Genomic DNA, 27994 nt, shown 5'->3' on the forward strand with positions numbered 1-27994 from the left:
CTGTGCAGCCGAGGAGTGCACAGTACTGAGACTCGAGCTACAATGTAAACACGTCCATTCCAAGTCGGGGAGAAACATACACAAAAACGACGTCTTGCTGTGGAGAAAACCGAGCAATCTTTGGGAGTTGGAGACACGAAAACTCGCTGGTAATGGCTTCAAACATCGACCTGGTTACTTCGCTCATTTGGAGGTGATTTAGACATATACCAGTGTAGCAGAACTGTAGCTGGCCAGACGGTGTGTTGATGTGCATGGCTTGGGTAGAATGGACCGTTTAATGGCCACAATGGGCCATTTCGGCAAGATGACAAAGGAACTTATTAATGACCTTCGGCTATTACTTTTCATAAGTTGTGTTTTATACATGATCAACACAACGGAGGCGACTGCATCAAGTTTACTGGTAAGTTAAAAGATGACTTTAATAATTGCTAAATGAAGTTCTATTCGCATTTTAAATCAACAACTTCCTGGAGTGAAAATAATGAAATATTGCAGACAATGCTATGCAAGAGTTGTGATAGTGAGTGAGACCGTAAAGAAAAATGTTTAGACAGCATAAACTTTAAGTAAGGGACATAGTTAGCTGTCACAACTTAATGGCAAACCCAAACGAATAATATTTCTTCCTTCATGGTCTGAGTATTTAGATGGGTCAGATACTAGACAGGGATTGGGGAAGTTAGGTTTATGGTGAAAGTTGTGATTAGTTTTTAGGGTTAGTTTTAGGCATGGTTTCGGAAAATCTGCAGTGCACGTACAATCTTTGAGTTGGACGTACAATCATAGGGACTTACATATTGATATTGACAACAATTTCCCAATTAAGGGAAAGTTAAAATATCAGGACGACTCTCGACTCTCATTGTTCTATCTATGCCTTCTATAAAATGACCTTTGATGAGAAAACACGAGCAGTCAGCAACAATGATTGTTCCAAACAAGAACAGTGTGAGTTATCTTAAATACTATGAGTAGGCCTATCTGCACTCAAGTTTCCTGCACTTGGGTTCACTGTGGCCAAAGAGGAGCTATCGAGGGTCAATGTTATTTATTACCAGGTAGATGATTGATTGTATTATCGGTACCCTAGAGGTAAAAATACCATCTAACATAAGTTATGTCTTCCGGTGGTTAAGCAAAATTCATGGTATGTTTTGCCACTTTCATGGTTCTATGCTGACATTGGTCATTATTATGGCGTAACCTCCATAGTGTATAGTATTGTAACCTCTGAAGTTTGTTGTTTCGATTTGTCGGGACAATGGGTGGACACGCATTGTGCTTACGGTCCAGTGCATTTGGTGATGTACAACAGGTACAGCTTGCTGTTAAACATCCACAGGCTTGTTGACGTACTGCTTTGTTGTTGTACAAACCCTACCGTATACTATAACTGTCATTAGTTTCTGCACAGATGTATACTGCGGGTACAGTATCCTGCTGAAAAGTTTCTTTGAACAATTTCAAAATGGAGGAAAGATTTCCACGATAGACCGTGGGTTTAGTTTCCTCCATGGAGAATTATCAGGTCACTTCGTACCTTAACTACCCTTTAAGAAGTTGTTGTATTGCAAGTTCGCCCCCCAAAAGGCTAAAAAAGCCACTCACTTCTTTCCTTTTGCAAGGGTAAACTTTACTTTGGACACTTCGTACCCTGGAAACCAAGATACACCGTACCTCGCACGTACTAACTCGATACGTCTTTAGCTTGTTCTCTTTTCCATTACAAACTAAACTAAAACGGTGATTGTGGGGTGAGATACGGTTTACTGCGTTGCGGTGTAATTACGAAAAACGTACCCGTAAATTTGTCGGTAATTTTATTTTGGAACCATGTTCTCTGGTTTTATTTTCGGTTGATACTCTTGGTCCTGTCGCAACTTGACGGCGTCTCTGTAATAATTCGGGACTGTCCCATTACGTGTTTTCAAGTTTGGACTACCCGGTGCGTGACAGACTCCTTTGTATAGATTCATATACCATTGTTATGGCGGCCATGAAGGAACATCACATAACGCATTGTGCTCAATATGCAGTTCACTTTCGCATTACCTTTATTATGGTGGCCATGAAGGGACATCGCATCAATATGTGCGCCTATGTATATGCAGATCACTCCGCAGAAAAAACGAAATAACAAACATAAAATGTATTGCATAAAGAAATCGTTGAGTGAACCAAGCATAATGGAAATTATAAACTGTCTATACATTATATTGCCATTGAAGGAAAATGTGATTGTCAATACTTTATCTTTTTACATTTTTTTTCACGTAGCAAGTGCACGTAGACAGTTTCTGCTTACGAGAAAAAAAGGTTATTTCATGTTGTTGAGCCATGAATTTAAATACAAATTTGCAATGCGGTTTTATTTACGGTTGAATTGTTAGGTTTGTGAGATTCAGCCTTGAGAACATTGATTTGTTGCCAGTGAAAGTCATTCACTATTTGAAAACCAAAGTCGATGAACCTTAACATTAAAGTTCTCTCTTTCATTGTAACATAAGTTCAGCTGCTTTTGCCCATTGAAAATAACTTCGTGTGCCGTACCAGCCGGAGGCATTGCGGTGCTTTTCATTGTTGTGTTTTTGAGGCATGATGTGGCAGAAAAACACCTTAAAAAAGGCACCTAGTCGGAAAGATGTTTTCATGTTTTTTTGCGGTCTCCCACCCCAAAAGCTGAATGAGAAGTCAACCCATCAATTCCCGTTCTCTCCTGCATTCTCGTTATTTTTCTGTTCTAGAACTTACGTTATTAACTCCGCACGTCAGGCAGAAACCGTAATTCGTCATATAATTGGTTTTACTCCTCATGAATCGAGAAAAGGTACTTTTGGGTAAAACTAAAATTAGCTTCCTCGACAAGTTCGCCGTCTTTGAACCGAGGTCATCCCATCCCAACTAGTTTGAAATAAACATACGCCAGACAAAGCATGTGTCTACACAAGAGTCATGACAAGTTTTTGGCACGTGGCCTGGACAAGGACGTTATAGTATAATGGCTTCATGCACAAGGCGGTACGAAAAGAATAAAATACGCAATACATGAACACCCATGCTCCCCTTAAATATGATCACACTTCATAATTAAAACGTCACTAAAGTCTGCGTAGAACCACGACCTGGTTCGAACGACCTGAGCTGAGGCGTTCCGCAAACATTATCGTTTGGAAACATTATTTGAATAAACACTCTGATGAAAAGCAATTTGGGTAGGTAAAAACCGGGCAAGTAAAAAACAGTAATGATGCTAGCAATACCCCATGTTGGGTATATATTAATGTTTTGCTACCGCTTGGCTTGTCTTGAAAGAGTATAAAACTCTACGTGTAAGCTATATGCGTGGTTTCGTTGGCTGTCTTTACCATTCACTGTGATGAATACGAAATGGTTTCGGGGAGGGGTAGAAAGCACCCATCGTGAGTCACTTTTTATTAAAATTGCTGGCGAAGAAATTGAGAGAAAATGAAAGTAAAATCAATAAACAAGTCGGCTTACCGTTACATTCTCCACAATTTATACAGCACTTTTGTAGCTTCATAGATGCATTACCATGATATATCAAAATAATAACAAGTTCTGCTTGAACTGGCATCGTCTGATGCACTTTTTACCTTACTGTAATATGCTGTAGTCTAGATAATAGTCTCATTTTTATGCGTGGTTGGTTTCAGGTTATAAAAACTAATAACCCAATCTGTATCAATATGCCCGACCACAGCTAAGCCATTGTCAACAAGGGCTTATTATCGTGAATCGAAGTTTTTAAAGGAAGGTTGTACTAATTAGTTGTTAGAACACCCATTTTGTGAGTCACTTTTAACCCCCCTCTTAAATTTGACATTGTTTAGGGATTGCAACGTAGATACAGTCTTCCAATACGAAATGCTTAATCAAAAAAATACCATAAGTTAGCAGGCAACATAGGCCTTATATGGGCATAAGAACAAAGTAATGCAATTTGTAATTGCATTTCAACAAAGTCTGACATAATTTAGAAACAAACATTATGAGTGAACCTTTGACAAACAATCCAGTGCAATAACATGAAGGGCCTATACATGTACATTCTTTTGTGAAAGTGTTTCGTGTTGTGATAATACTTAAAAAGGAATTGTACAAGTCTACACTCAAGTTTTATTTTTATGCTAGTAAGCCCAGTGTATGTCACACAACCAGTTCTTCAATTGCTCAATAAACCATTGTGTTTCAACTTATAAAAACAAGTCTCCAACCTTGTATATATTACAACGTGGTGTCAGAAGTGGGATAGAAATGTGCATGAGTTATTTCTTTTGATAGACCTTGATACAGTACACGTCATAAGTTGATGGATGATTACACAAACTTCGTTTAACTTGTACATGACCTTTTGCAATTTCTCATTTGGGAAGCGAGAGTCTAGATTGTCATTAATGATATCACTATCTCTTCTTGCATTGACTGCAATCGAAGAGGTCAAGTAATGGAAACAAGCATGTACGTGTACCTAAACTGACACTGGTCTTACATACCTCTATGATATCATTGGATACAATTATTTCATTGGATAACGTGTAGTGACGTATGCTTGTGACGCTAATAGGCGAAGGGTGTAGACCCCTCGCACTGCCCTTTTTGTAGCAATTTTGTTTTGCATGTGTTTGTTGAGCACACACACTGTAGTAGTAACACACACTGTAGTAGTAACACATGGGGAATTTGACTGTGAAGTTTCAACATTGTACAGCGTTTTTGTTGCCGTGTTCTATCATCAATTGTAACCGCACTGGGCCATTACTGTCTCCTTGCCATCGGGCAATCGGGGTCGGCACTGTTGTCCACAAAGCACTGAACAATGTCCCTTGATTTGCCAAAAGTGAAAGTATATTTTGTTGTTATTAATACATAAAAAAAGATAATTCATACTGCCCGATGGTATGTAAACAACTTGATGTTTTAACCCTGTATTGGCAATCATTATTAAATTTTGATTATTCAAATCTATTCCAAACAGAACTCGTTTGTGTACTGCGCACCCTTGGTATATATGGGCCAGTCTGGGCCTGCAAATGTTGACTCCACAGCACTTATACACCCAATGGCAACAGTGTCATTGGTGCCTCACTCACCAAGTTAGGTGTTTCCCCCGATTGCGGAAAGACGATTCCCAAGTTGTCATAGATTGCATCAGTATGACATTACCCGGGAATGTGATCCTATTTCAAAAAGCCGATGTTATGTTGTCACGCAGGTTTTCAATATTATTTGGTACAATTCTCATTTGGAGAAGTGTGGTTTCAACCAGGTAGATTGGTATGTTACAATTCCTACAACTATAGCATTGTGAGTCCGTACAATGAGAGATGGTGGTTCTGCCACAAAGTTCTATAATTATGTAAAGAATGGGCATCTTTTGCTGAAAAGAGAGTTCCAGTGGGGATTGCTTGGGACGATAACAGTTGTGGAATGTATCATTATCAATTGGACAATTGGCATCCCCAATGTTTTGGAAGATAGATAGTCCAGGGAGGGAGTATTATGACAAAGTTCTGCTGGTGAAAACAACATTGTGAGTTTACCCTCTTTGCTTATAGTCCTTGGTCTGAGAAAATGTTCCACGAACTTTGCCGTAGGTTAACCGCAAGAAAATCCCTTCGTTCTGGACCCATTCATCATTAGAGTCTTTCTTAAGAAAGGACACTCTACTTCACGGACACAAAAACAATTGGTTTGAGAAGTTTTTTTTGTGGCAAGCTTTCCATTATATTGAAATGAACAATAAGTGACCTCTAGTCCGCTAGGTCATGTTTCACATAGTATCGTGCTATTAAAGTAAGTTCGGACAGTGTTTCTCTATTTCAATTCTGATGGTTTGTGCACTTTTCGGTTTGTACTCATGGATTGAATATGGACACTCAGAAGATTATGAAGAAGATGTAAAGCTTAAGATGTTGGAACTAGACATATTTGGGTATAAAATGTAACTTCCTGGTCAGAGTTAAGGAACTAAATCCTAAGTCAGGGACTCAAAACACCAATTGTCTTGGGAAGTTATTTTGTGGCACATTGTGTCCCGTGAGTCCTGGCCCTTTGCTGTGTCAGCGTGACCCGGAATCGGTGTCAAAATAACCCATATTGATCAAACTGACACATGAATTGAGTTAAAATCAAACACTTTTCCATGTAAGTCTGAAAAACTCCTAGGTCTGGAGTTTTCAGAGGGTCAATGTAAGAGTCGAGCCCTTTTCAATGCTTGGGCTCTGGGGTTTTGCCGTTAAAACGTTAGCATTTGGAAGCGAGCCAAAGCTAACGCCATGGTATAGAAAACGGCCAGCGATAGAGTTAACCTGATTGGAAAGTATAAACAATGCGTTTGAAATACTTTTTGCTCAAATGAACCGAGAGCACACCTCCACTTAGTAAGGTAATGAACACATTTAACGCAAGAGTGGGTTCTGTGTTCAGGTAACCCTAAACGACATTTCAGGAACGATTTATATAGTTGGATTATACCAACGCCCATTGTAGACCCTCGGCAAACACATCGCTATGACTCATGTTATTGTATTCAAAATAACTTGAATACAAATAGGTCTAGGGCGCAAAATTTTTTATTAGCTTAAAGTGGTATTAGATCCCTTAAAATTTAGCCATTGTGTTTATAACTGGTCTTCCCTTTTGTAGTATAACATTCTTAGGAAGAATAAAATGAAGTTTATGTTTTAGTTGCACAATAATTTAATATGCGTTAGCATTATTGAATTAAATGATAAATAATTATTGTACTTTTTGTATAGTAAAGGCAACATTTTTGTGTAGTAAAGGTACGATTGCCAACAATGGTTAGCACAACTGGCAGGCAATGACATTGCAAAAGAAATGTTTGTTCTTGCACCTAATAAAAATGGCGGCTGCGTATAAATCCTGACTCAACTAACTTCAGTCTCAACTTCATTTCGTTACGCATAACTTCTATTTTTTTTGCAGACATATTTACAGAAGTATGAGTATTTTGGACCAGACATTGGCGATCAAGTGCATGACGATACACAGTTGGAAAAGGCAATCAGAGCACTACAATACCAGTGCAATTTAAACGTAACAGGTGACGTATTATTTGATGTTAATGTTATTATATTTAATGTGAAACAAAACCCACATCCACTCCATTTCCTCAATATAGAACATTATTTTTATAATACTTATGTGAGATTTAAATACACTAGAAATGTGAAAATCTGGACTTGCCTTGACTTACTCTTTGTAAAGACTACGTTTTCATTAAATAATTTGAACTTTGGCAAACGATTCGCAAAAGGTCCAGTACAACACGACTGAGTTAAAATAACCGTATTCCCTGTTCGGAGCCGGAGAAATGACCAAAGTGTCACCAGTGCATCCACGTTTTTTTGGCGTGGTGACTAAGCAATAGTATTAATGACATGACTGCTACAATCGCACAATAGTCTATAATGTGATAACAATGTAGTGAGGTATACGATATGCTAATACGAAATGTAATTTAATTCACACCATTATTCTTAAACGTGCTATTGATCCATTCAACTCCCACAATCTACAGGAATTGAGGACGAACATATCTTTGAATGTATTTCAAGATCCCGCTGCGGGAATACAGACAAAGTTCTACCATTAACTCATCGGAAAAAGGGTGGACGTAGGAAGCGTTACTACATACCATCTGAAGGTCTGGATTGGTCAGCGCCATCAACTCTTATAACCTATGACATCATCCGATACACGGACGACCTTCCACCCACTGTGGTTGAGGAGGCCATTCGTGATGCGTTCGAGGTAAGAAACAGTGACTGAAGTGACCATGGATCCAACCAAAACTTCTGAATATTATAGTTTGTATAATACATATAACATGTATTTCCACTCTCTTAAAGCTGTGGTCATGTATACAATCAAATTGAAGTGTGAACATTTCATTTAAAAACGGGGGCTAGTTTTTGAGATATCGCCAACAATCCGTAGCAGTTATTGTACAAGCAGAATCCCCAATATGAACTTTACAAAATCTGAGAAACGTTACGCGTTAACGTTTCAATCAAATTTCAACAGGGCACAACAAAATCATTTTACATAGCCACATTACTTCGAAGTGAAACGTTTCTCAATAATGTTTCATACTATTGAAAGCTGCTGTAAGAGTGATTACCAAACGTAAGAAAATCTGAATAATAAACTAAAACCATAACCATATTACGATATCCTTAACTTCAACTATAGCCTTATATTAAAACAATACCAGTGGTCATTTTCACTATCTTAAAGCTGTGGTCAAATAGCACAATACTCACGTTCCAAAGAATACGAGGTGGAGATGTTGACATCGGTATATACTTCTACCCGTCGTTTGAAGAGCACGGGGATAACCGGCCGTTTGACGGCCCAGGTATGGTGCTGGCTCACGCCTTCTGGCCATGGAGCGAGGAAGACACTGCGGATGTACATCTGGACGAGGGCGAAACGTGGACACACAAGTCTTACTCAGGTAAACAAGTTAAAGGTCTACCTTTTAGGAGGGTTCCCTTGTCCTTACTGAGACTGTAGCTGGTTTAGCCTCAATTTTTCCTTGGGGAACATCTTCCATGACGACCCTTTAAAATAATATTGTTTTTGCACCTTTTAGTTTTAAACGTATATGATTGGTCTTTTGCCACTATAAACTCCTTGTTCTTTTGACTGGTTTGGGACCATTTTATTTTTCGGCCAATTGTTAAAAATCGGCCTTTTTGAGCCAGGATTTTTTGTTCAAAAAACTGCAAGGGGTTAAACTTGTTCTTTTGACTGATTTGGGACCATTTTATTTTTCGGCCAATATTTAAAAATGGGCCTTTTTGAGTCAAGATTTTTTGTTCAAAAAACTGCAAGGGGTTAAACTTGTTCTTTTGACTGGTTTGTGACCATTTTATTTTTCGGCCAATTTTTAAAAATGGGCCTTTTTGAGTCAGGATTTTTTGTTAAAAAAACTGCAAGGGGTTAAACTTGTTCTTTTGACTGATTTGGGACCATTTTATTTTTCGGCCAATTTTTAAAAATGGGCCTTTTTGAGTCAGGATTTTTTGTTAAAAAAACTGCAAGGGGTTAAACTTGTTCTTTTGACTGATTTGGGACCATTTTATTTTTCGGCCAATTTTTAAAAATGGGCCTTTTTGAGCCAAGATTTTTGTTAAAAAAACTGCAAGGGGTTAAACTTGTTCTTTTGACTGGTTTGGGACCATTTTATTTTTCGGCCAATTTTTAAAAATGGGCCTTTTTGAGTCACGATTTTTTGTTAAAAAAACTGCAAGGGGTTAAACTTGTTCTTTTGACTGATTTGGGACCATTTTATTTTTCGGCCAATTTTTAAAAATGGGCCTTTTTGAGTCAGGATTTTTTGTTAAAAAAACTGCAAGGGGTTAAACTTGTTCTTTTGACTGATTTGGGACCATTTTATTTTTCGGCCAATTTTTAAAAATGGGCCTTTTTGAGCCAAGATTTTTTGTTAAAAAAACTGCAAGGGGTTAAACTTGTTCTTTTGACTGGTTTGGGACCATTTTATTTTTCGGCCAATTTTTAAAAATGGGCCTTTTTGAGTCAGGATTTTTTGTTCAAAAAACTGCAAGGGGTTAAACTTGTTCTTTTGACTGATTTGGGACCATTTTATTTTTCGGCCAATTTTTAAAAATGGGCCTTTTTGAGTCAGGATTTTTTGTTCAAAAAACTGCAAGGGGTTAAACTTGTTCTTTTGACTGGTTTGGGACCATTTTATTTTTCGGCCAATTTTTAAAAATGGGCCTTTTCGAGTCAGGATTTTTTGTTAAAAAAACTGCAAGGGGTTAAACTTGTTCTTTTGACTGATTTGGGACCATTTTATTTTTCGGCCAATTTTTAAAAATGGGCCTTTTTGAGTCAGGATTTTTTGTTCAAAAAACTGCAAGGGGTTAAACTTGTTCTTTTGACTGGTTTGGGACCATTGTATTTTTCGGCCAATTTTTAAAAATGGGCCTTTTTGAGTCGGGATTTGTTGTTAAAAAAACTGCAAGGGGTTAAACTTGTTCTTTTGACTGGTTTGGGACCATTTTATTTTTCGGCCAATATTTAAAAATGGGCCTTTTTGAGTCAGGATTTTTTGTTCAAAAAACTGCAAGGGGTTAAACTTGTTCTTTTGACTGGTTTGGGACCATTTTATTATTCGGCCAATTTTTAAAAATGGGCCTTTTTGAGTCAGGATTTTTTGTTAAAAAAACTGCAAGGGGTTAAACTTGTTCTTTTGACTGATTTGGGACCATTTTATTTTTCGGCCAATTTTTAAAAATGGGCCTTTTTGAGCCAAGATTTTTTGTTCAAAAAACTGCAAGGGGTTAAACTTGTTCTTTTGACTGGTTTGGGACCATTTTATTTTTCGGCCAATTTTTAAAAATGGGCCTTTTTGAGTCAGGATTTTTTGTTCAAAAAACTGCAAGGGGTTAAACTTGTTCTTTTGACTGGTTTGGGACCATTTTATTTTTCGGCCAATTTTTAAAAATGGGCCTTTTTGAGCCAAGATTTTTTGTTAAAAAAACTGCAAGGGGTTAAACTTGTTCTTTTGACTGGTTTGGGACCATTTTATTTTTCGGCCAATTTTTAAAAATGGGCCTTTTTGAGTCAGGATTTTTTGTTAAAAAAACTGCAAGGGGTTAAACTTGTTCTTTTGACTGATTTGGGACCATTTTATTTTTCGGCCAATTTTTAAAAATGGGCCTTTTTGAGCCAAGATTTTTTGTTAAAAAAACTGCAAGGGGTTAAACTTGTTCTTTTGACTGGTTTGGGACCATTTTATTTTTCGGCCAATTTTTAAAAATGGGCCTTTTTGAGTCAGGAATTTTTGTTAAAAAAACTGCAAGGGGTTAAACTTGTTCTTTTGACTGATTTGGGACCATTTTATTTTTCGGCCAATTTTTAAAAATGGGCCTTTTTGAGTCAGGATTTTTTGTTAAAAAAACTGCAAGGGGTTAAACTTGTTCTTTTGACTGGTTTGGGACCATTTTTATTTTTCGTCCAATTTTTAAAAATGGGCCATTTTGAGTCAGGAATTTTTGTTAAGAAAACTGCAAGGGGTTAAACTTGTTCTTTTGACTGATTTGGGACCATTTTATTTTTCGGCCAATTTTTAAAAATGGGCCTTTTTGAGCCAAGATTTTTTGTTAAAAAAACTGCAAGGGGTTAAACTTGTTCTTTTGACTGGTTTGGGACCATTTTATTTTTGGCAAATTTTTTAAAAATGGGCCTTTTTGAGTCAGGATTTTTTGTTCAAAAAACTGCAAGGGGTTAAACTTGTTCTTTTGACTGGTTTGGGACCATTTTATTATTCGGCCAATTTTTAAAAATGGGCCTTTTTGAGTCAGGATATTTTGTTAAAAAAACTGCAAGGGGTTAAACTTCTTCTTTTGACTGGTTTGGGACCATTTTATTTTTCAGCCAATTTTTAAAAATAGGCCTTTTTGAGCCAGGATTTTGAGTTAAAAAAACTGCAAGGGGTTAAACTTGTTCTTTTGACTGATTTGGGACCATTTTATTTTTCGGCCAATTTTTAAAAATGGGCCTTTTTGAGCAAAGATTTTTTGTTCAAAAAACTGCAAGGGGTTAAACTTGTTCTTTTGACTGGTTTGGGACCATTTTATTTTTCGGCCAATTTTTAAAAACGGGCCTTTTTGAGTCAGGATTTTTTGTTCAAAAAACTGCAAGGGGTTAAACTTGTTCTTTTGACTGGTTTGGGACCATTTTATTTTTCGGCCAATTTTTAAAAATGGGCCTTTTTGAGTCAGGAATTTTTGTTAAAAAAAACTGCAAGGGGTTAAACTTGTTCTTTTGACTGATTTGGGACCATTTTATTTTTCGGCCAATTTTTAAAAATGGGCCTTTTTGAGCCAAGATTTTTTGTTAAAAAAACTGCAAGGGGTTAAACTTGTTCTTTTGACTGGTTTGGGACCATTTTATTTTTGGCCAATTTTTAAAAATGGGCCTTTTTGAGCCAAGATTTTTTGTTAAAAAAACTGCAAGGGGTTAAACTTGTTCTTTTGACTGGTTTGGGACCATTTTATTTTTCGGCCAATTTTTAAAAATGGGCCTTTTTGAGCCAGGATTGTTTGTTCAAAAAACTGCAAGGGGTTAAACTTGTTCTTTTGACTGGTTTGGGACCATTTTATTAATCGGCCAATTTTTAAAAATGGGCCTTTTTGAGTCAGGATATTTCGTTAAAAAAACTGCAAGGGGTTAAACTTGTTCTTTTGACTGGTTTGGGACCATTTTATTTTTCGGCCAATTTTTAAAAATGGGCCTTTTTGAACCAAGATTTTTTGTTAAAAAAACTGCAAGGGGTTAAACTTGTTCTTTTGACTGGTTTGGGACCATTTTATTTTTCGGCCAATTTTTAAAAATGGGCCTTTTTGAGTCAGGATTTTTTGTTAAAAAAACTGCAAGGGGTTAAACTTGTTCTTTTGACTGATTTGGGACCATTTTATTTTTCGGCCAATTTTTAAAAATGGGCCTTTTTGAGTCAGGATTTTTTGTTCAAAAAACTGCAAGGGGTTAAACTTGTTCTTTTGACTGGTTTGGGACCATTGTATTTTTCGGCCAATTTTTAAAAATGGGCCTATTTGAGTCGGGATTTGTTGTTAAAAAAACTGCAAGGGGTTAAACTTGTTCTTTTGACTGGTTTGGGACCATTTTATTTTTCGGCCAATATTTAAAAATGGGCCTTTTTGAGTCAGGATTTTTTGTTCAAAAAACTGCAAGGGGTTAAACTTGTTCTTTTGACTGGTTTGGGACCATTTTATTTTTCGGCCAATTTTTAAAAATGGGCCTTTTTGAGTCAGGATTTTTTGTTAAAAAAACTGCAAGGGGTTAAACTTGTTCTTTTGACTGATTTGGGACCATTTTATTTTTCGGCCAATATTTAAAAATGGGCCTTTTTGAGTCAGGATTTTTTGTTCAAAAAACTGCAAGGGGTTAAACTTGTTCTTTTGACTGGTTTGGGACCATTTTATTATTCGGCCAATTTTTAAAAATGGGCCTTTTTGAGTCAGGATTTTTTGTTAAAAAAACTGCAAGGGGTTAAACTTGTTCTTTTGACTGATTTGGGACCACTTTTTTATTTCGGCCAATTTTTAAAAATGGGCCTTTTTGAGCCAAGATTTTTTGTTCAAAAAACTGCAAGGGGTTAAACTTGTTCTTTTGACTGGTTTGGGACCATTTTATTTTTCGGCCAATTTTTAAAAATGGGCCTTTTTGAGTCAGGATTTTTTGTTCAAAAAACTGCAAGGGGTTAAACTTGTTCTTTTGACTGGTTTGGGACCATTTATTTTTCGGCCAATTTTTAAAAATGGGCCTTTTGAGCCAAGATTTTTTGTTAAAAAAACTGCAAGGGGTTAAACTTGTTCTTTTGACTGGTTTGGGACCATTTTATTTTTCGGCCAATTTTTAAAAATGGGCCTTTTTGAGTCAGGAATTTTTGTTAAAAAAACTGCAAGGGGTTAAACTTGTTCTTTTGACTGATTTGGGACCATTTTATTTTTCGGCCAATTTTTAAAAATGGGCCTTTTTGAGCCAAGATTTTTTGTTAAAAAAACTGCAAGGGGTTAAACTTGTTCTTTTGACTGGTTTGGGACCATTTTATTTTTCGGCCAATTTTTAAAAATGGGCCTTTTTGAGTCAGGAATTTTTGTTAAAAAAACTGCAAGGGGTTAAACTTGTTCTTTTGACTGATTTGGGACCATTTTATTTTTCGGCCAATTTTTAAAAATGGGCCTTTTTGAGCCAAGATTTTTTGTTCAAAAAACTGCAAGGGGTTAAACTTGTTCTTTTGACTGGTTTGGGACCATTTTATTATTCGGCCAATTTTTAAAAATGGGCCTTTTTGAGTCAGGATTTTTTGTTCAAAAAACTGCAAGGGGTTAAACTTGTTCTTTTGACTGGTTTGGGACCATTTTATTTTTCGGCCAATTTTTAAAAATGGGCCTTTTGGAGCCAAGATTTTTTTTTTAAAAAACTGCAAGGGGTTAAACTTGTTCTTTTGACTGGTTTGGGAGCATTTTATTTTTCGGCCAATTTTTAAAAATGGGCCTTTTTGAGCCAGGATTTTTTGTTAAAAAAACTGCAAGGGGTTAAACTTGTTCTTTTGACTGGTTTGGGACCATTTTATTTTTCGGCCAATTTTTAAAAATGGGCCTTTTTGAGTCAGGAATTTTTGTTAAAAAAACTGCAAGGGGTTAAACTTGTTCTTTTGACTGATTTGGGACCATTTTATTTTTCGGCCAATTTTTAAAAATGGGCCTTTTTGAGTCAGGATTTTTTGTTAAAAAAACTGCAAGGGGTTAAACTTGTTCTTTTGACTGGTTTGGGACCATTTTATTTTTCGGCCAATTTTTAAAAATGGGCCTTTTTGAGCCAAGATTTTTTGTTAAAAAAACTGCAAGGGGTTAAACTTGTTCTTTTGACTGGTTTGGGACCATTTTATTTTTCGGCCAATTTTTAAAAATGGGCCTTTTTGAGTCAAGATTTTTTGTTAAAAAAACTGCAAGGGGTTAAACTTGTTCTTTTGACTGATTTGGGACCATTTTATTTTTCGGCCAACTTTTAAAAATGGGCCTTTTTGAGCCAAGATTTTTTGTTAAAAAAACTGCAAGGGGTTAAACTTGTTCTTTTGACTGGTTTGGGACCATTTTATTTTTCGGCCAATTTTTAAAAATGGGCCTTTTTGAGCCAAGATTTTTTGTTAAAAAAACTGCAAGGGGTTAAACTTGTTCTTTTGACTGGTTTGGGACCATTTTATTTTCGGCCAATTTTTAAAAATGGGCCTTTTTGAGCCAGATTTTTTGTTAAAAAAACTGCAAGGGGTTAAACTTGTTCTTTTGACTGGTTTGGGACCATTTTATTTTTCGGCCAATTTTTAAAAATGGGCCTTTTTGAGCCAAGATTTTTTGTTAAAAAAACTGCAAGGGGTTAAACTTGTTCTTTTGACTGGTTTGGGACCATTTTATTTTTCGGCCAATTTTTAAAAATGGGCCTTTTTGAGCAAGGATTTTTTGTTAAAAAAACTGCAAGGGGTTAAACTTGTTCTTTTGACTGGTTTGGGACCATTTTATTTTTCGGCCAATTTTTAAAAATGGGCCTTTTTGAGCCAGGATTGTTTGTTCAAAAAACTGCAAGGGGTTAAACTTGTTCTTTTGACTGGTTTGGGACCATTTTATTATTCGGCCAATTTTTAAAAATGGGCCTTTTGAGTCAGGATATTTTCGTTAAAAAAACTGCAAGGGGTTAAACTTGTTCTTTTGACTGATTTGGGACCATTTTATTTTTCGACCAATTTTAAAAATGGGCCTTTTTGAGCCAAGATTTTTTGTTAAAAAAACTGCAAGGGGTTAAACTTGTTCTTTTGACTGGTTTGGGACCATTTTATTTTTCGGCCAATTTTTAAAAATGGGCCTTTTTGAGCCAAGATTTTTTGTTAAAAAAACTGCAAGGGGTTAAACTTGTTCTTTTGACTGATTTGGGACCATTTTATTTTTCGGCCAATTTTTAAAAATGGGCCTTTTTGAGCCAGGATTTTTTGTTAAAAAAACTGCAAGGGGTTAAACTTGTTCTTTTGACTGGTTTGGGACCATTTTATTTTTCGGCCAATTTTTAAAAATGGGCCTTTTTGAGTCAGGATATTTTGTTAAAAAACTGCAAGGGGTTAAACTTGTTCTTTTGACTGGTTTGGGACCATTTTATTTTTCGGCCAATTTTTAAAAATGGGCCTTTTTGAGCCAGATTTTTTGTTAAAAAAACTGCAAGGGGTTAAACTTGTTCTTTTGACTGGTTTGGGACCATTTTATTTTTCGGCCAATTTTTAAAAATGGGCCTTTTTGAGCCAAGATTTTTTGTTAAAAAAACTGCAAGGGGTTAAACTTGTTCTTTTGACTGGTTTGGGACCATTTTATTTTTCGGCCAATTTTTAAAAATGGGCCTTTTTGAGCCAGGATTTTTGTTAAAAAAACTGCAAGGGGTTAAACTTGTTCGGGTTAACTTGTTCTTTTGACTGGTTTGGGACCATTTTATTTTTCGGCCAATTTTTAAAAATGGGCCTTTTTGAACCAAGATTTTTGTTAAAAAAACTGCAAGGGGTTAAACTTGTTCTTTTGACTGGTTTGGGACCATTTTATTTTCGGCCAATTTTTAAAAATGGGCCTTTTTGAGTCAGATTTTTTGTTAAAAAAACTGCAAGGGGTTTAAACTTGTTCTTTTGACTGGTTTGGGACCATTTTATTTTGGCCAATTTTTAAAAATGGGCCTTTTTGAGCCAAGATTTTTTGTTAAAAAAACTGCAAGGGGTTAAACTTGTTCTTTTGACTGGTTAGGGACCATTTTATTTTTCGGCCAATTTTTAAAAATGGGCCTTTTTGAGTCAGGATTTTTTGTTCAAAAAACTGCAAGGGGTTAAACTTATTCTTTTGACTGGTTTGGGACCATTTTATTTTTCGGCCAATTTTTAAAAATGGGCCTTTTTGAGTCAGGATTTTTTGTTAAAAAAACTGCAAGGGGTTAAACTTGTTCTTTTGACTGGTTTGGGACCATTTTATTTTTCGGCCAATTTTTAAAAATGGGCCTTTTTGAGTCAGGATTTTTTGTTAAAAAAACTGCAAGGGGTTAAACTTGTTCTTTTGACTGGTTTGGGACCATTTTATTTTTCGGCCAATTTTTAAAAATGGGCCTTTTTGAGCCAAGATTTTTTGTTAAAAAAACTGCAAGGGGTTAAACTTGTTCTTTTGACTGGTTTGGGACCATTTTATTTTTCGGCCAATATTTAAAAATGGGCCTTTTTGAGCCAAGATTTTTTGTTAAAAAAACTGCAAGGGGTTAAACTTGTTCTTTTGACTGGTTTGGGACCATTTTATTTTTCGGCCAATATTTTAAAAATGGGCCTTTTGAGCCAAGGATTTTTTGTTAAAAAAACTGCAAGGGGTTAAACTTGTTCTTTTGACTGGTTTGGGACCATTTTATTTTTCGGCCAATTTTTAAAAATGGGCCTTTTTGAGCCAAGATTTTTTGTTAAAAAAACTGCAAGGGGTTAAACTTGTTCTTTTGACTGGTTTGGGACCATTTTATTTTTGGCAAATTTTTAAAAATGGGCCTTTTTGAGCCAATTTTTTTTGTTAAAAAAACTGCAAGGGGTTAAACTTGTTCTTTTGACTGGTTTGGGACCATTTTATTTTTCGGCCAATTTTTAAAAATGGGCCTTTTTGAGTGAGGATTTGTTGTTAAAAAAAATGCAAGGGGTTAAACTTGTTCTTTTGACTGGTTTGGGACCATTTTATTTTTCGGCCAATTTTTAAAAATGGGCCTTTTTGAGCCAGGATTGTTTGTTCAAAAAACTGCAAGGGGTTAAACTTGTTCTTTTGACTGGTTTGGGACCATTTTATTATTCGGCCAATTTTTAAAAATGGGCCTTTTTGAGTCAGGATATTTCGTTAAAAAAACTGCAAGGGGTTAAACTTGTTCTTTTGACTGGTTTGGGACCATTTTATTTTTCGGCCAATATTTAAAAATGGGCCTTTTTGAGTCAGGATTTTTTTTTAAAAAAACTGCAAGGGGTTAAACTTGTTCTTTTGACTGGTTTGGGACCATTTTATTTTTCGGCCAATTTTTAAAAATGGGCCTTTTTGAGCCAAGATTTTTTGTTCAAAAAACTGCAAGGGGTTAAACTTGTTCTTTTGACTGATTTGGGACCATTTTATTTTTCGGCCAATTTTAAAAATGGGCCTTTTTGAGTCAGGATTTTTTGTTAAAAAAACTGCAAGGGGTTAAACTTGTTCTTTTGACTGATTTGGGACCATTTTATTTTTCGGCCAATTTTAAAAAATGGGCCTTTTTGAGCCAGGATTTTTTGTTCAAAAAACTGCAAGGGGTTAAACTTGTTGTTTTGACTGGTTAGGGACCATTTTATTTTTCGGCCAATTTTTAAAAATGGGCCTTTTTGAGCCAGGATTGTTTGTTCAAAAAACTGCAAGGGGTTAAACTTGTTCTTTTGACTGGATTGGGACCATTTTATTATTCGGCCAATTTTTAAAAATGGGCCTTTTTGAGTCAGGATATTTTGTTAAAAAAACTGCAAGGGGTTAAACTTGTTCTTTTGACTGGTTTGGGACCATTTTATTTTTCGGCCAATTTTTAAAAATGGGCCTTTTTGAGTCAGGATTTTTTGTTCAAAAAACTGCAAGGGGTTAAACTTGTTCTTTTGACTGGTTTGGGACCATTTTATTTTTTCGGCCAATTTTTAAAAATGGGCCTTTTTGAGCCAAGATTTTTTGTTAAAAAAACTGCAAGGGGTTAAACTTGTTCTTTTGACTGATTTTGGACCATTTTATTTTTCGGCCAATTTTTAAAAATGGGCCTTTTTGAGTCAGGATTTTTTGTTCAAAAAACTGCAAGGGGTTAAACTTGTTCTTTTGACTGATTTGGGACCATTTTATTTTTCGGCCAATATTTAAAAATGGGCCTTTTTGAGTCAGGATTTTTTGTTCAAAAAACTGCAAGGGGTTAAACTTGTTCTTTTGACTGGTTTTGGACCGTTTTATTTTTCGGCCAATTTTTAAAAATAGGCCTTTTTGAGCCAGGATTTTTTGTTAAAAAAACTGCAAGGGGTTAAACTTGTTCTTTTGACTGGTTTGGGACCATTTTATTTATCGGCCAATTTTAAAAAATGGGACTTTTTGAGCCAGGATCTTTTGTTCAAAAAACTGCAAGGGGTTAAACTTGTTCTTTTGACTGATTTGGGACCATTTTATTTATCGGCCAATTTTTAAAAATGGGCCTTTTTGAGCCAGGATTTTTTGTTCAAAAAACTGCAAGGGGTTAAACTTGTTCTTTTGACTGATTTGGGACGGTTTTATTTTTCGGCCAATTTTTAAAAATAGGCCTTTTTGAGCCAGGATTTTTTGTTAAAAAAACTGCAAGGGGTTAAACTTGTTCTTTTGACTGGTTTGGGACCATTTTATTTATCGGCCAATTTTTAAAAATGGGACTTTTTGAGCCAGGATTTTTTGTTCAAAAAACTGCAAGGGGTTAAACTTGTTCTTTTGACTGATTTGGGACCATTTTATTTTTCGGCCAATATTTAAAAATGGGCCTTTTTGAGTCAGGATTTTTTGTTCAAAAAACTGCAAGGGGTTAAACTTGTTCTTTTGACTGGTTTGGGACCATTTTATTTATCGGCCAATTTTTAAAAATGGGCCTTTTTGAGCCAGGATTTTTTGTTCAAAAAACTGCAAGGGGTTAAACTTGTTCTTTTGACTGATTTGGGACCATTTTATTTTTCGGCCAATTTTTAAAAATGGGCCTTTTTGAGTCAGGATTTTTTGTTAAAAAAACTGCAAGGGGTTAAACTTGTTCTTTTGACTGGTTTGGGACCATTTTATTTTTCGGCCAATTTTTAAAAATGGGCCTTTTTTGAGCCAGGATTGTTTGTTAAAAAAACTGCAAGGGGTTAAACTTGTTCTTTTGACTGATTTGGGACCATTTTATTTATCGGCCAATTTTTAAAAATGGGCCTTTTGAGTCAGGATTTTTTGTTCAAAAAACTGCAAGGGGTTAAACTTGTTCTTTTGACTGGTTTTGGACCGTTTTATTTTTCGGCCAATTTTTAAAAATAGGCCTTTTTGAGCCAGGATTTTTTGTTAAAAAAACTGCAAGGGGTTAAACTTGTTCTTTTGACTGGTTTGGGACCATTTTATTTATCGGCCAATTTTTAAAAATGGGCCTTTTTGAGCCAGGATTTTTTGTTAAAAAAACTGCAAGGGGTTAAACTTGTTCTTTTGACTGATTTGGGACCATTTTATTTATCGGCCAATTTTTAAAAATGGGCCTTTTTGAGCCAGGATTTTTTGTTCAAAAAACTGCAAGGGGTTAAACTTGTTCTTTTTACTGGTTTGGGACCATTTTATTTTTCGGCCAATTTTTAAAAATGGGCCTTTTTGAGCCATGATTTTGAGTTAAAAAAACTGCAAGGGGTTAAACTTGTTCTTTTGACTGATTTGGGACTATTTTATTTTCCGGCCAATATTTAAAAATGGGCCTTTTTGAGGCGGGATTTTTTATTAAAAAAACTGCAAGGGGTTAAACTTGTTCTTTTGACTGGTTTGGGACCATTTTATTTATCGGCCAATTTTTAAAAATGGGCCTTTTTGAGCCAGGATCTTTTGTTCAAAAAACTGCAAGGGGTTAAACTTGTTCTTTTGACTGATTTGGGACCATTTTATTTTTCGGCCAATATTTAAAAATGGGCCTTTTTGAGCCAGGATTTTTTGTTCAAAAAACTGCAAGGGGTTAAACTTGTTCTTTTGACTGGTTTGGGACCATTTTATTTTTCGGCCAATTTTAAAAAAATGGGCCTTTTTGAGTCAGGATTTTTTGTTAAAAAACCTGCAAGGGGTTAAACTTGTTCTTTTGACTGATTTGGGACCATTTTATTTTTCGGCCAAATTTTAAAAATGGGCCTTTTTGAGCCAGGATTTTGATTTAAAAAAACTGCAAGGGGTTAAACTTGTTCTTTTGACTGATTTGGGACCATTTTTTTTTTTTTTCGGCCAATATTTAAAAATGGGCCTTTTTGAGGCGGGATTTTTTATTAAAAAAACTGCAAGGGGTTAAACTTGTTCTTTTGACTGGTTTGGGACCATTTTATTTTTCGGCCAATTTTTAAAAATGGGCCTTTTTGAGCCAGGATTTTTTGTTAAAAAAACTGCAAGGGGTTAAACTTGTTCTTTTTACTGGTTTGGGACCATTTTATTTTTCGGCCAATTTTTAAAAATGGGCCTTTTTGAGCCAGGATTTTGAGTTAAAAAAACTGCAAGGGGTTAAACTTGTTCTTTTGACTGATTTGGGACTATTTTATTTTCCGGCCAATATTTAAAAATGGGCCTTTTTGAGGCGGGATTTTTTATTAAAAAAACTGCAAGGGGTTAAACTTGTTCTTTTGACTGGTTTGGGACCATTTTATTTATCGGCCAATTTTTAAAAATGGGCCTTTTTGAGCCAGGATTTTTTGTTCAAAAAACTGCAAGGGGTTAAACTTGTTCTTTTGACTGATTTGGGACCATTTTATTTTTCGGCCAATATTTAAAAATGGGCCTTTTTGAGTCAGGATTTTTTGTTCAAAAAACTGCAAGGGGTTAAACTTGTTCTTTTGACTGGTTTGGGACCATTTTATTTTTCGGCCAATTTTAAAAAAATGGGCCTTTTTGAGTCAGGATTTTTTGTTAAAAAACCTGCAAGGGGTTAAACTTGTTCTTTTGACTGATTTGGGACCATTTTATTTTTCGGCCAAATTTTAAAAATGGGCCTTTTTGAGCCAGGATTTTTATTTAAAAAAACTGCAAGGGGTTAAACTTGTTCTTTTGACTGATTTGGGACCATTTTTTTTTTTTTTCGGCCAATATTTAAAAATGGGCCTTTATGAGGCGGGATTTTTTATTAAAAAAACTGCAAGGGGTTAAACTTGTTCTTTTGACTGGTTTGGGACCATTTTATTTTTCGGCCAATTTTTAAAAATGGGCCTTTTTGAGCCAGGATTTTTTGTTAAAAAAACTGCAAGGGGTTAAACTTGTTCTTTTGACTGGTTTGGAACCATTTTATTTTTCTGCCAATTTTTAAAAATGGGCCTTTTTGAGTCACGATTTTTTGTTAAAAAAACTGCAAGGGGTTAAACTTGTTCTTTTGACTGGTTTGGGACCATTTTATTTTTTTAAAAATGGGCCTTTTTGAGCCAGGATTTTTTGTTCAAAAAACTGCAAGGGGTTAAACTTGTTCTTTTGACTGGTTCTGGACCATTTTATTTTTCGGCCAATTTTTAAAAATGGGCCTTTTTGAGCCAGGATTTTTTGTTAAAAAAACTGCAAGGGGTTAAACTTGTTCTTTTGACTGGTTTGGGACCATTTTATTAATCGGTAAATTTTTAAAAATGGGCCTTTTTGAGCCAGGATTTTTTGTTCAAAAAACTGCAAGGGGTTAAACTTGTTCTTTTGACTGATTTGGGACCATTTTATTTTTCGGCCAATATTTAAAAATGGGCCTTTTTGAGTCGGGATTTTTTGTTCAAAAAACTGCAAGGGGTTAAACTTGTTCTTTTGACTGGTTTGGGACCATTTTATTTTTCGGCCAATTTTTAAAAATGGGCCTTTTTGAGCCAGGATTTTTTGTTCAAAAAACTGCAAGGGGTTAAACTTGTTCTTTTGACTGGTTCTGGACCATTTTATTTTTCGGCCAATTTTTTAAAATGGGCCTTTTTGAGTCAGGGTTTTGAGTTAAAAAAAACTGCAAGGGGTTAAACTTGTTCTTTTGACTGGTTTGGGACCATTTTATTTTTCGGCCAATTTTTAAAAATGGGCCTTTTTGAGCCAAGATTTTTTGTTAAAAAAACTGCAAGGGGTTCAACTTGTTCTTTTGACTGGTTTGGGACCATTTTATTTTTCGGCCAATTTTTAAAAATGGGCCTTTTTGAGCCAGGATTTTTTGTTCAAAAAACTGCAAGGGGTTAAACTTGTTCTTTTGACTGATTTGGGACCATTTTATTTTTCGGTCAATTTTTAAAAATGGGCCTTTTTGAGTCGGGATATTTTGTTAAAAAAACTGCAAGGGGTTTAAATTCAACAAAAGTGCTGAGGTTTATTGTGCCCCCCCCCACCCTCATCACTGACTCGTTCTCCCTGTAACATTCATACCTAAGTTCAAATCTTTCTTCTGTTTTTAATGCATTGTCCCATGGATGTTTTATTACTACAGGGGCAAACCTTTGGCTTGTTGCAGCCCATGAAATCGGCCATTCTTTAGGATTGGGTCACAGTGTGGCGTTCGGCTCTCTCATGTTCCCGTTTCACTTCGGATACAATCCCACGTACACCCTACACCAAGATGACATCGACGGTATACAAAGCCTCTATGGTATGTTATTATTCATACCCATGCCTGGGGTCAATTTAACAAAGAGTCAAGATTGATATTAAATGTGTGTCAATCGTAATTGCTAAGGAAAGTGTGATGTCACAACACAAATCACAATGGCGATGTTGACAACCCATTTTAAGATGAATCTTAGTGTTTTGTGAAATCGACCTATGGCTTGTTTTGTTCGCCTGCTATTGTAACATTTTAACATGTTATCATTCTATAAGAACCTCACTAAATTGATAGTTGCTTAGATAACGGCGCCTTACACAATATGTGCGCCACCAAGTGGACACCTGGTGAATCCAGAGTTCAATGCCAGCAGTAATATATCTTTGTTTGTTTATAATCTCTTTGATGAACTATCTAAACTTTATTTTACAGGTGACGTTGATGCGTCTGAGCCTGAAGATGCGCCGGACCTGTGCCAGGTAACAATGGATGCCGTTATGATGGACGGACATACATACATATTCAAAGGTGCGTTATTTTATTCGTTGTTGGTAAGTCGCCAGCCACACAAAGCATAGAAGACCAATTAAAGGTCTGTGCTAGAATCAACCACTTTTCTAGGGGTCGTTGCTACTTACTCCTATGCCTGAAACAGGGTTACCCTACAGTCCATATGGATGTGGGCTTGGGTATCATCCATCAGAAGCCTGGCTGGTAGAGCAGAACGCACTACCCCCAACTTGTTGCGATATGGTGGTAGATATGTGGAGCAAGTTTTTCCTTTTCCCTGATCCTAGACCTAAACCTAGACCGCGAGTGTTTTATTCGTTAACTTCCATTGCATGTTGCAGGTGATTATTACTGGAGAGTTTCGAATGGTCAACAGGAGAATGGATACCCGCAGAGGATCTCCAGCCGATGGACAGGGCTAGAAGGTGACATCGACGCTGCTATCACCGTTAAAAATAGTTTTGTTTGGGGTGATCAGGTTCAAAAGACATTTTTTTTCAAGGTGAGAAAATCAGAGGGATATAACTAACTTGTTGGAGAGTATAGTTTGTTCAAACGAATACAGTGTCCTCTCTTTCACTTTTGTTTTGCAACCATTTCGCAAGATTTCTTCTGCCTGATGTGTGTGAAGGAAGCAATGATCACTTTAAAAACCAACATGCTTTGAAAAATTTAAATATATACTTCTTTTTTATGTGCAGGGTCGTCTGGTATGGAGATACACTCTGACGAATTTAGACGTCGGTTTTCCAAAAGACATCTCAGAAGTCTTTTCAGGTTTTCCTGCGGACGTCGCTCGGGTAAAAGGCGTCTTCGAAATCAGTGGAAATGGAGAGACTTATTTCTTTTCAGGTAAACAACAACAATATGGTGCAATCGGACTTGCCAAAGACGATGAAAACTAGAAATCCATATGATGATAAGTTTATGTGACGGGTCTTTAAGTACTTTAGGCCTATACCATGCATAATATACTAGGCCTACAGTACTCTACTAGGCCTACTGTATATCTCTGTACATCGGCTGTATTGTACAGGCCTGCTATAAAGGTCTATACTCTATATTGGTGTTGTTTTTTCTGACAGCAGCAACATAATTATTCTATACTCTGGTGTCCCCGAGCAAAGACTGATCTTATTTTGCTGTTTTCGTACCCATGGCAATCAAATTTCTTTTACTAATAATATATTTTTTCCGGACAGATAATGGATTCTACTTACTCAATTGGCAAGGCGTCCAGGGTCCGTTTGGAATCAACGTATTTGCTGGTATACCAACTAACATAGTCAGCGCCATGCAGTGGACAGACAACTATATATACTTCTTCACTGACAACTTCTTGTACTTCCAGTCTAGCCCTTGGAGCTTCACCACCAGCCGAGGGTACCCGCGATATGCACATATTGACTGGCTAGGCTGCTCGGAATGACACACCCAGTTTATGAAAGACTTGTGAGGGCTGTGCTCTTCAGTAGTGTGTCTGCCTCATTGTTTACCAGGGAAATGACTCTGTTTTAGTCTCTGTATGCGGAGACCAATTAATTTGTAGATAAGTCTTGGACACAATGTGTGTGAACCAACTACATGTAATAGTTTTAAGCTATAGCTTTTGTACAATTGTGACATGGATATCAGTGCGCAAAGTTATCTACCACAGAATGGAGAGCACCCTCAATTATCATGAGCCGAATGGATAATGCTGTTGAGTTGGGTGAGTGTTTTCGAGATTGATCTTGTGTTGATCACAGACCCATAATTTTTGTTTTCTCAGAAAAAAAGTATCCAGTACTTAAAACACATCGGTGTAAGGGTAGAAAATATGCTATTTGTTCACGATGCAAAAGTTTACATTTTTATGCAAACAATCTTAACTCCAACTTTCAATTTTATTTTTATTGTAAATTATCCGGATCCGGATACCTTTGGGGTCGGTTTGACCTGGAATTCACTTTTGGGTCAGCCTGACTACAGTGTAAATCCATTGTTCTTTGAATTGCGAGTATGCTCAAACCTACATAAACAATGGAAATTACCGCAGACTTCTTCCAAAGAAGTCGGTTCAGGGTTATCGATTCTGAGCTAGACATGTTGTGCTTTGTTCAAATATTATTTTGGAAGCTCCTTGTCTTGGAATTGTTGGATGGAAATCAGAGGTACATTTTACCGGTTGATCTATGCATGTCTGAATTGTGTTCTGGATCGATGCTGCATGTGATAAGATTCCCAAGTGCTTTGTGTCCCCCAAAGGGTAGTTATGTCATTCTTAGTGCAATGAATACAAAATAAGTCTGTAAATTTTATTTTATTTTATTTTATTTGAATAACTGGAAAAATAATATACGAAATAAATAATTATTGTAATAAGGTTGTTGAGCAATTAACAACTTTGAATGAGAGAGGCAATTGATGTTAACATAATACTGGGAGAAATATTATTAGTAATTAAAGTACCTCCTGATGAGAGTTTAACATTGTTGGTCACAATTTCATCAAGGTTTTGACGAGAGAGGGCAGTTTAATCTTTAACAGACATAATTGAACGTAAACAACGAACTATTTGTTCGTACAACAGATTATAGAAATTCGTTAGAACGAAACTAACGAAATTCGTAAAATCAAATTACCAAATTCGTTAGAACAGTAATATTGTAATAACAAAGTCCGGTCTCGTTGAAAACGTGGCACGATGGTGCTTTCTTAGGTTTACAGTGTACATGCTTAACGGTGGCAATACACACCAAAATATTAAGTAGTATTTTTACGGCTTAATAATTATGCTCACTTTTTCTTGGATAGAATATTATTTTAGCAAATCAATGCACTAAGTCTTTATTTTTTTAAGAACATGATAATATTATTGTATTGATATTATCGGATTTAACGATTAGTTTTAATTTTGTTAAAATAGAGACGTATGTATACCAGTTGCCGTTCGAGTTTTTATAATTTTTTTGTTCAGTTCAGTGCTGCGATCCAATACGATTGCAGGGGTTGTACATCATTAACTGTTAATAAAAGAGTAAAATTAAAGTATTTTTTGGTGTAAGCCTATGTTTTGGGAGTTTTTGCGTGTGGTCTGTAGGATGTTTGAATTGTTTTTCTGGTGCATTGTTTTACGAGAAAACATCTATATATAGTGAAAATACATGGACAATTTCCGTATCCTGCCGCCATTTTTTTCATTGGCTCTAAAATAAACTAGCAATTTAACTCGGATGATTATCCCTGATTCCAATATCGTTTTAGACCCGTTGAGGTTTGGTAGGTGGTGGATTGATGATACAGGCTACGGTCAAGAGTATGGCGAGGAAGCTAGTAGGGCGGCAGTTATTTTGTTTTTCGACTTCTTTTGTTTTCTTAGGACAAATCTATGATGGCCCTACAGTTAGTGAGCGGTCATGACATACACCGTCGTGTACCAATAATGCCAATTGTTATGCTTTCGTCATCAAAGGAAATACATTCCTAACCTATTCTTCAAATAAAAGTGATGTTAATGCAATATAATTGTACATTCGACAGTTATCTATAGGAAAGGGAAAATCTGGGAGAAGAATGTTGTCTACCCCCTTCCTCCTACCAAGCCTTTTGCCCTGAATGTAAAGTGATCTTTTTTTAGCTGGCGTTGGATGACTCTTTATAGTTTAACCCCAATCATCTCGTTTGCCACTGGCTCTTTAGGAAGCATAATTAACCCGTAGGGCCTTCCCAAATCCGGTAATGGGCGTCCGTCTCAAGTAACCTCCCAAGATATGACCAACAAAGTGATGTTTTGATGTTGGCTGGTTGTTACAATGCAGTCATCCATGCTAGGCCCTCCTCGATTACCATAAACACAAGTAGTCAGACATAAGGCCACGAAGATCCATTACCCCTCAGCGGTTCTATACCCATATTGTTTTCATTGTATTATGGTTGCTAAGATGTTGGTTTACGTAGGATTAAACTGGTGGCACAAGGGGATTGATTTGCCCAGTAGTCCAGAGTGTACAGAAGTCCTACGCTGAAATACCGTTTCTCCTGAGAAACTTCTCGACGTTTTGATCAGTTCATCTTCATGCAGGATTTCGTAGAATACTCAGTTACACCTGGTGGATTTGTGATCGAAGTACACCCTATGGTTTATTTGCTTGAGAGTAAAGATAACTGACTCTATCACTCTGAGAAACGACCTCCCTCTAACCCTCTAACCATGGAGGAAGTTGCAGTTGAACTTGGATGTATACGCGTGCCTTGCAAGAAACAAGATCAGTGTTAATCAAGCGTTATCCAAACCAGGAGGGGCTAATGAATGCTGTCTGAATCTGAAGAAGACTTCTTGTTGATGACCCAGCTTAGGACGTGATCTCAGATAATAATCATGTGGATTCATAAGTTTAGCCTGTTTTGCTGATTCGATGCTGATGACAGTTGCTCCAGAGCAAACGCTAATCCTTCTGGAAATATCACAACGCAAACAACTTTAACTTTTGGCATAATCTCTCTCACGCAGTGACTAGATAAATTATTAACAGAAAAGAAAATCAGTGATTCTCATGAATACCAATACTATAAAATAGACACAGAGTGGTGGGCA

At 36.2% G+C, this 27994-nt stretch overlaps 1 protein-coding gene across 1 annotated transcript; it reads left to right on the forward strand.

The window, feature by feature from the left end:
* LOC117290679 (matrix metalloproteinase-19-like) lies at nt 1–26469 on the forward strand. The gene is made up of 9 exons (XM_033772200.1): nt 1–406; nt 6976–7093; nt 7571–7803; nt 8290–8509; nt 22795–22953; nt 23341–23436; nt 23760–23920; nt 24120–24270; nt 24621–26469. The coding sequence occupies exons 1-9, from the start codon at nt 269–271 to the stop codon at nt 24845–24847; spliced, it is 1503 nt and encodes a 500-aa protein (XP_033628091.1). The 5' UTR covers nt 1–268; the 3' UTR covers nt 24848–26469.
* Nucleotides 26470–27994: the final 1525 nt, after the last annotated feature.

This window comes from Asterias rubens, chromosome 5 (assembly GCF_902459465.1).
Source record: "Asterias rubens chromosome 5, eAstRub1.3, whole genome shotgun sequence".
Lineage (NCBI taxonomy): Eukaryota > Metazoa > Echinodermata > Asteroidea > Forcipulatida > Asteriidae > Asterias > Asterias rubens.